We start from the raw sequence: 9540 nt of genomic DNA on the forward strand, positions 1-9540 counted from the left end.
GGGTACACGCTTCTCTGATCCATGCTTAGGGGGTACGGACCCTCCCTGCGCCCCACACTTGGGCGGTATGGAGGGTCCCTGCCCCTCCCGTGACCCACACTTGTGGGGCAGGGACCCCGCCTCCCCCCCCCCCGACCCGCATATGGGGGGTACGGACCGCTCTGACCCACATATGGGGGGTACACACTTCTCTGATCCACACTTAGGGGGTAGGGACCCTCCCTGCGCCCCACACTTGGGGGGTACGGAGCGTCCCCGCCCCTCCCGTGACCCACACTTGTGGGGCAGGGACCCCACATCCCCCCCCCCCCGACCTGCATATGGGGGGTACGGGTCTCTCTGACCCACATATGGGGGGTACAGACCGCTCTGACCCACATTTAGGAGATACGGACCCTCCGTGCGCCCCACACTTGGGGGGTATGGAGGGTCCCCGCCCCTCCTGTGACCCACACTTGTGGGGCAGGGACCCCGCATCCCCTCCCCCAACCCGCATATGGGGGGTACGGACCTCTCTGACCCACGCTTAGGGGGTACAGACCCTCCCTGCGCCCCACACTTGGGGGTACGGAGGGTCCCCGCCCCTGCTGTGACCCACACTTGGGGGGCAGGGACCCTACATCCCCCCCCAACCCACATATGGGGGGTACGGACCTCCCTGACCCACATTTGTGGGGTATGGACCCTCCCAAGACCCACACTTGGGGGGCAGGGACCATCTACTTCCCTTCCTGCCCCACAAGTGGGGGTCACAGGCTGCCGCCCCCCCCCCTCCTCCCTGCTGTGGGGCGCCCCACATCTCCCCCCAATAAAGTTTTGTGGTTTTATTTCAGTGGCCCCACGTCTATGGGGGGGCGGGGGGGGCTGTGACCCATAGACGCCCCCCTGCCCCATAGATCCCCCCACAGAATCCCTCCCAGACCCCCCCTCTGCCCCACAGATCCCGCTCTGCCCCCCAGCCCCTCGCTCTGCCCCATAGATCCCTCCTGTGCCCTACAGACACCCCCCTACGCCCCCGCCCCACAGCCCCCCGCTCTGCCCCCCAGATAGCGCTCTGCCCCATAGAATCTCCCCTGCTCTGCCCCACAGCTCCTGCTCTGCCCCACAGAATCCCCCTGCCCCATAGATGCCGCTCTGCCCCATAGCCCCCCACACCCCATAGCTCCCCCTCTGCCCCACAGAATCCCCCTCGCTCTGCCCCCCACCTCCCGCTCTGCCCCAGAGAATCCCCCCCCGCTCTGCCCCATAGCTCCCCTCACCCCATAGACACGTTCTGCGCCCCACGGGCCCCGCTCTGCCCCATAGAATCCCCCCCGCTCTGCCCCACAGCCCCCCTACAGCTCCCCCTCACCCCACAGATCCCCCCCGCCCCACAGATCCCACTCTGCCCCATAGACGCCCCCCCCGCCCCTCAGACCCCCTCACCCCATAGACACGTTCTGTGCCCCACAGCCCCCACTCTGCCCCATAGAATCCCCCCTGCCCCACAGATCTCGCTCTGCCCCACAGCCCCCCCATAGCTTTCCCTCTGCCCCACAGAATCCCCCCCCGCTCTGCCCCATAGATCCCCTCACCCCATAGACACGTTCTGTGCCCCACGGGCCCCGCTCTGCCCCATAGAATCCCCCCGCTCTGCCCCACAGCTCCCGCTCTGCCCCATAGATCCCACTCTGCCCCACAGCCCCCCCGCCCCATAGCTCCCCCTCACCCCCCAGCTCCCCCCCGCCCGACAGCTCCCGCTCTGCCCCACAGAATCCTCCCCCTCCGCCCCATAGAATACCCCCGCTCTGCCCCACAGCTCCCGCTCTACCCCATAGACCCCCTCACCCCATAGACACGTTCTGTGCCCCACAGATCCTGCTCTGCCCCACAGAATCCCCCCGCTCTGCCCCACAGATCTCACTCTGCCCCACAGCCCCCCCGCCCCACAGCTCCCCCTCTGCCCCACAGAATCCCCCCCCGCCCCACAGCCTCCGCTCTGCCCCACAGAATGCCCCCTGCCCCATAGATCCCCCTCACCCCACAGATCCCCCCCGCCCTATAGATCCTGCTCTGCCCCACAGCTCCCCCATAGATCCCCCTCGCCCCACAGCTCCCGCTCTGCCCCACAGAATCCCTGCCGCTCTGCCCCACAGCTCCCGCTCTGCCCCATAGAATCCCCCCTGCCCCATAGATCCCACTCTGCCCCACAGAATCCCGCCGCTCTGCCCCATAGATCTCACTCTGCCCCACAGCCCCCCCCGCCCCACAGCTCCCGCTCTGCCCCATAGACCCCCTCACCCCATAGACATGTTCTGTGCCCCACAGCTCCCGCTCTGCCCCACAGCTCCCCCTCTGCCCCACAGAATCCCCGCTCTGCCCCACAGATCCTGCTCTGCCCCATAGATCCCGCTCTGCCCAGAGAATCCCCCCTGCCCCACAGATCCTGCTCTGCCCCACAGCCCCCCCATAGATCCCCCTCGCCCCACAGCTCCCGCTCTGCCCCACAGAATCACCCCTGCCCCATAGATCCCCCTCTGCCCCACAGAATCCCCGCTCTGCCCCACAGATCCCGCTCTGCCCCATAGATCCCGCTCTGCCCCAGAGAATCCCCCCTGCCCCACAGATCCTGCTCTGCCCCACAGCCCCCCCATAGATCCCCCCTCGCCCCACAGCGCCCGCTCTGCCCCACAGAATCCCCCCTGCCCCATAGATCCCGCTCTGCCCCACAGAATCCCCCCCGCTCTGCCCCACAGCTCCTGCTCTGCCCCATAGACCCCCTCACCCCATAGACACGTTCTGTGCCCCACAGCTCCCGCTCTGCCCCACAGCTCCCGCTCTGCCCCACAGCCCCCCCATAGATCCCCCTCGCCCCACAGCTCCCGCTCTGCCCCACAGAATCCCCCCCCGCTCTGCCCCACAGCACCCGCTCTGCCCCACAGAATCCCCTCGCTCTGCCCCACAGCTCCCGCTCTGCCCCACAGAATCCCCCCTGCCCCATAGATCCCCCTCTGCCCCACAGCTCCCGCTCTGCCCCACAGAATCCCCCCCCGCTCTGCCCCACAGAATCCCCCCCGCTCTGCCCCACAGCTCCCGCTCTGCCCCACATATCCCCCTCTGCCCCATAGAATCCCCGCTCTGCCCCACAGCTCCCGCTCTGCCCCACAGAATCCCCCCCGCTCTGCCCCATAGATCCCCCCCGCTCTGCCCCACAGAATCCCCCCTGCCCCATAGATCCCCCTCTGCCCCACAGATCCCGCTCTGCCCCACAGAATCCCCCCCCGCTCTGCCCCATATATCCCGCTCTGCCCCACAGAATCCCCTCGCTCTGCCCCACAGCACCCGCTCTGCCCCACAGAATCCCCCCCGCCCCACAGATCCCGCTCTGCCCCACAGAACCCCCCCCGCTCTGCCCCATAGATCCCGCTCTGCCCCACAGAATCCCCCGTGCCCCATAGATCCCCCTCTGCCCCACAGATCCCGCTCTGCCCCACAGAATCCCCCCCCGCTCTGCCCCATATATCCCGCTCTGCCCCACAGAATCCCCTCGCTCTGCCCCACAGCACCCGCTCTGCCCCACAGAATCCCCCCCGCCCCACAGATCCCGCTCTGCCCCACAGAACCCCCCCCGCTCTGCCCCATAGATCCCGCTCTGCCCCACAGAATCCCCCGTGCCCCACAGCTCCCGCTCTGCCCCACAGAACCCCCGCTCTGCCCCATAGATCCCGCTCTACCCCACAGAATCCCCTCCCGCTCTGCCCCACAGCTCCCGCTCTGCCCCACAGAATCCCCCCCGCCCCACAGCTCCCGCTCTGCCCCACAGCTCCCGCTCTGCCCCACAGCCCCCGCTCTGCCCCATAGATCCCCCCTGCCCCACAGCTCCCCCCGCCCCACCGATGCCCCCGTTCCCCCCCCGGGGGTGCCCGGATGCACGCGCCGCCCCGGCCCCGCCGCCATCTTTTCCCGCCGCCGCCGCCGCCGCCAGCGCCCGAGATGTGAGTGAGAGACACCCCCCCCCCCCGCCCCACAACCCAGCCCCATAGCCCGGCCCCACAGCGCCCCACGGCGACCCACAACCTCCCCCCCCCCCCCCCCCGCAACCCCCGGCCCCACATCCCCCCCCTCCCCCCCCCTTCAAACCCCGGCTCCCCCCCACATCCCCCCCCGGGCCCTGCCCCCACCTTGGGAACCCCCCGCCCCACAGCGCCCCACAAGTTGGGGGGGGGGAGGGGGGGGGGGGGGGCTCGGCCCCACATCCCTTCCCTTCCCCCCCCCCGTGGGTTATTTTTAGCCGCCGACGCAGGAAAAGGGCGGGGGGAGGGGCGGGAAAAGGGCCCCTCCCCCATCGGGCGGGGGGGGGGGGGGGGGGCCGCTGTGGGGCAGCCGCGGCTTTCGCTGTGGGGCAGGGCCGCTGTGGGTCCCCGGACGCCGGAGGCCCTCGCTATGGGGCACGGGAGACCTAGAGCCCCTCGCTATGGGGCACAAGGGGGCTGGGGCCCTCACTATGGGGCACTGGATCCCTCGCTATGGGGCAGAAGAGGGCTGGGGCCCTCGCTATGGGGCACTGGGACCCTCGCTATGGGGCACTGGGTCCCTCGCTATGGGGCACAGGAGGGCTGGGGCCCTTTCTATGGGGCACAGGAGGGCTGAGGCCCTTGCTGTGGGGCACTGGGTCCCTCGCTATGGGGCACAAGGGGGCTTGGGCCCTTTCTATGGGGCACAGGAGGGTTGGGGCCCTTGCTATGGGGCACTGGGACCCTTTCTATGGGGCACAGGAGGGCTGGGACCTTTTCTATGGGGCACAGGAGGGCTGGGGCCCTCGCTATGGGGCACTGGGTCCCCTCGCTATGGGGCAGAAGAGGGCTGGGGCCCTTTCTATGGGTCACAGGAGGGCTGAGGCCCTTGCTGTGGGGCACTGGGTCCCTCGCTATGGGGCACAAGGGGGCTGGGGCCCTTTCTATGGGGCACAGGAGGGCTGGGGCCCTTGCTATGGGGCACTGGGTCCCTCGCTATGGGGCACAAGGGGGCTGGGGCCCTTTCTATGGGGCACAGGAGGGCTGGGGCCCTTGCTATGGGGCACTGGGTCCCTCGCTATGGGGCACAAGGGGGCTGGGGCCCTTTCTATGGGGCACAGGAGGGCTGGGGCCCTCGCTATGGGGCACTGGGAGCCTCGCTATGGGGCACAGGAGGGCTGGGGCCCTTTCTATGGGGCACAGGAGGGCTGAGGCCCTCGCTATGGGGCACTGGGTCCCCTCGCTATGGGGCAGAAGAGGGCTGGGGCCCTTTCTATGGGGCACAGGAGGGCTGAGGCCCTCGCTATGGGGCACTGGGTCCCCTCGCTATGGGGCAGAAGAGGGCTGGGGCCCTTTCTATGGGGCACAGGAGGGCTGAGGCCCTCGCTGTGGGGCAGCCGGGTCCCTTTCTATGGGGCACAGGAGGGCTGGGGTCCTTTCTATGGGGCACAGCAGGGCTGATGCTCTCACTACGGGGCACTGGGGCCGTCGCTATGGGGCACAGGAGGGCTGGGGCCCTCTCTATGGGGCACTGGGTCCCTCGCTATGGGGCACAAGGGGGCTGGGGCCCTTTCTATGGGGCACAGGAGGGCTGGGCCCCTCGCTATGGGGCAGCCGGGTCCCCTCGCTATGGGGCACAGGAAGGCTGGGTCCCCTCGCTATGGGGCACAGGAGGGCTGGGTCCCTCGCTATGGGGCACTGGGTCCCCTCGCTATGGGGCACAGGAGGGCTGGGTCCCTCGCTATGGGGCACTGGGTCCCTCGCTATGGGGCACAAGGGGGCTGGGCCCCTCGCTATGGGGCACTGGGTCCCTCGCTATGGGGCACAAGAGGGCTGGGGCCCTTTTTATGGGGCACTGGGTCCCTTGCTGTGGGGCACAGGAGGGCTGGGGCGTTTTCTATGGGGCACTGGGTCCCTCGCTATGGGGCCCAAGGGGGCTGGGGCCCTTTCTGTGGGGCACAGGAGGGCTGGGCCCCTTGCTATGGGGCACTGGGTCCCTCGCTATGGGGCACGGGAGGGCTGGGCCCCTCGCTATGGGGCACTGGGTCCCTCGCTATGGGGCACAAGGGGGCTGGGGCCCTCTCTATGGGGCACTGGGTTCCTCGCTGTGGGGCAGCGGCCGCCTGGGGCCCTGGCTAGGGGTGACCGTGACCTTTTTGACCTTTGACCTTTGACCTCTCTTCCCCCCCCCCCCCAGGTCGGCCCCCTCGGCCCCCAGCGCCCCTCCCCCCGCGGGCGAAGGGGGGGGCCCCCCCGCCCCTCCCCCCAACCTCACCAGCAACCGGCGGCTGCAGCAGACCCAGGCCCAGGTCGATGAGGTCAGCGGGGGGCGGGGCCACGGGGGTGGGCGTGGCCATGGGGGCGTGGTCATGGGGGCGGGGCCATGAGGGGTGGGGACGGGGGTGGGGCCAGGGGTGGGGTGGGGGGGGTGGTTATGGGTCGGGAGGGGGTGTGGGTGGGCGTGGCCACGGGCGTGGGCGTGGCCAGGGGCGGGGTTAGTGGGTGGGCGTGGTCATGGGTGGGGCCCCTGAAGGGGAGGGGCCGAAAGGGGGGGATGGGGGGGGGGGAGGGGGGGGGCTGCTAATGAAGGAGTCGTTAATGAGGGGGTTAGTGTATGCTAATGAGGGGGGAGGAGCGCTAATAAGGGTTTAATGTATGCTAATGAGGGCTTAGTGTATGCTAATGAGGGCTTGCTGTGTGCTAATGAGGCCTTAATGTATGTTAATGAGGGGTTAATGGGTGTTAACGGGGCTTTAATACATGCAAATGAGGCCTTAATATATGTTAATGAGAGCTTAATGTATGCTAATAAGGGCTTGATGTATACTAATAAGGGCTTAAGGTAGGCTAATGAGGGCTTAATGTATGCTAATGAGGGTGTAACATGTGTTGGCGAGGGGCTAATGTACGCTAATGAGGGGCTAGTGTGTGTTAATGAGGGCTTAATGTATGCTAATGAGGAACGGGGGCTTAATGGCGGGGGCACTAATGAGCACGGGGCCTAATGAGGGGGCCGGTAGCGAGGGGGGTTCAGTGTATGCTAATGAGGGGCGGGGGATGCTAATGAGGGGGCCGGTGGATGTTAATGAGGCTCAGGGGGTGCTAATTAAGGGGTTATTGCCTGTTAATGAGATGCAGGGGGTGCTAATTAAGGGGTTTATGCATGCTAATGAGGCATGGGATGGTAATTAGGGGTCAGTGCACGTTAATGAGGGGCAGGGGATGCAAATGAGGGGGGCGGGGACTGCGAATGACGAGACGGGGCACGTTAACGAGGGCAGGTATATGTAAATGGGGGTCACGGCATGCAAATCAGGGGGGGTGGCATGCAAATGAAGGCGTAGCAGCACGCTAACTGGGCGTGGCATGCTAATTAGGGGCCGGGGCAGGCAAATTAGGGTCGTTGCATGCAAATTAGGAGGTGCGGCACACAAGTAAGGGGGCCTGGCATGCAAATGAGGGGCCACGGTATGTAAATTAGGGGGCGTGGCATGTAAATGAGGGATTGTCACATACCAATGGGGGGTGGCATGCAAATGAGGGTGCACGGTATGCTAATTAGGGGCGTGGCATGCTAATTGGGGGATGTGACACGTTAATTGGGGTGTAGTATGTAAAACTGGGGGCGTGGCATGCTAATTGGGGCTTGGCATGCTAATTAAGGGGCGTCGCATGCAAATTGGGGGTGTGGCATGCAAATTGGTGGGGGTGGCATGCAAATTGGGGGGCCTGGTGTGTTAATTAGGGGGCGTGGCATGCTAATTGGGGCATTGGGTGCTAATTGGGGGGCGTGGCGTGCTAATTAGGGGTGCCGTGTGCAAATTTGGGGGCGTGACATGCAAATTTGAGGGGGCGTGTGTGTTAATTAGGGGGCAGGGCATGCAAATTGGGGGGTGGTGTGTTAATTAGGGGGCGAGTCACGCAAGTTGGGGGGGCGGCGTGTTAATTAGGGGGCGTGGCATGCAAATTGGGGGCGTGGTGTGTTAATTGGGGGCGAGGCATGCAAATTGGGGTGGTGGCATATTAATTAGGGGGCGAGGCATGCAAATTGGGGGGTGGTGTGTTAATTAGGGGGCGAGTCATGCAAATTGGGGTGGGCGGCGTGTTAATTAGCAGGCGTGGCATGCAAATTGGGGGTGGTGGTGTGTTAATTAGGGGGCGAGGCATGCGAATCGGTGGAACCGTGTGTTAATTAGCGGGCGTGGCATGCAAATTGGGGGGGTGGCGTGTTAATTAGGGGCTGCCTTATGCAAATTGGGGGGGGTGGCGTGTTGATTAGGGGCTGTCGCATGCAAATCGGGGGGGCGTGGCATGCAAATTAGGGGGCTGGCAGGCGGGAGGAGGCAAGGGAAAGTGTGTATGTGTGTGTGTGGGGGTGCGAGTTGCTATTCAAATGTATGCAAATGAGCCCCGGCTCCTGGGGGGGGGGGGGGGGGTTCACCCGGGGTTCCCCCTCCCCCTCTTTAACCCTTTGCGCCCTCGACCTTCGCCCCTTGGGGTGGGGGGGGGTGTGCCCCTTTGACCCCCAACCTTTGACCCCCCCCGACCTTTGACCCCCCCGACCTTTGACCCCGCTGACCTTTGACCCCCGGAGGTGGTGGACATCATGCGGGTGAACGTGGACAAGGTGCTGGAGCGGGACCAGAAGCTGTCGGAGCTGGACGACCGGGCGGACGCTCTGCAGGCCGGCGCCTCCCAGTTCGAGACCAGCGCCGCCAAGCTCAAGCGCAAGTACTGGTGGAAGAACCTCAAGGTGAGACCCCAAAACCGGCCCGGGACCCCCCCCGAAATACCCCAAAACGCCCCAAAATTAGCCCAAAGCTACTTGAAAAGACGCCCAAACGGGCCAACGTGCGCCAAAATGAGCCTAAAGCAGCCCCAAAGTGCTCTTAAGTGCACTAGAAGTTGTCCTAAATACACCAAAATGCCCAAAAGCGGCTTGAAGTGCACCAAACCCACCCCAAAATGCACCAAAACCATCGCAAAGCCACCCTAAAGGACACAAAAGCAGCCCAAAAGGTGCCAAAATCAGCCCAAACTGCTCCTAAATGCACTAAAACCACCCCTAAATACACCAAAATGCCCAAAAGCGGCTTGAAGTGCCCCAAACCCGCCCCAAAAGCGCCCCTGAATGCACCAAACCCACCCCGAAATGCACCGAAACCGCCCCTGAATGCACCAAAAAGCCGAAAACCAGCCTAAAAGCGCCAAAAGCAGACCCAAAGCCACGCGAAAAGACGCCAAAACGGCCCCAAATGCGCCAAAACCGCCCCTAAATACACCAAAACGCCCAAAAGCGGCGTAAAGGGCCCCAAACCCACCCCAAAACCGCCCCTAAATGCACCAAACCCACCTCAAAATGCACCAAAACCAGCCCAAACCCACCCAAAAATGTGCCGAAATGTCTCAAAATGTGCCAAAATGAGCCTAAACCAGCCCCAAACTGCTCCTAAATGCACCAAAACCGCCCCTAAAGGCACCAAACCTGCCCCAAAATGCGCCAAAACCATCCCAAACCCACCCTAAAGGACACGAAAGCAGCTCAAAA

The 9540-nt window shown here is 65.0% G+C and overlaps 1 protein-coding gene across 1 annotated transcript; it reads left to right on the top strand.

Annotated features, from left to right (window-relative positions):
- Positions 1–3911: 3911 nt before the first annotated feature.
- LOC134509457 (vesicle-associated membrane protein 2-like) lies at positions 3912–8762 on the top strand (the record flags this gene model as incomplete). Its single annotated transcript, XM_063321996.1, has 3 exons — positions 3912–3974; positions 6190–6310; positions 8587–8762. Coding segments are annotated over exons 1-3 (299 nt in total), but the record flags the coding sequence as incomplete, so codon positions are not given.
- Between the last annotated feature and the right edge of the window lie 778 nt (positions 8763–9540).

The sequence above is a fragment of the Chroicocephalus ridibundus genome, unplaced genomic scaffold, assembly GCF_963924245.1.
Source record: "Chroicocephalus ridibundus unplaced genomic scaffold, bChrRid1.1 SCAFFOLD_372, whole genome shotgun sequence".
Taxonomy (NCBI): domain Eukaryota; kingdom Metazoa; phylum Chordata; class Aves; order Charadriiformes; family Laridae; genus Chroicocephalus; species Chroicocephalus ridibundus.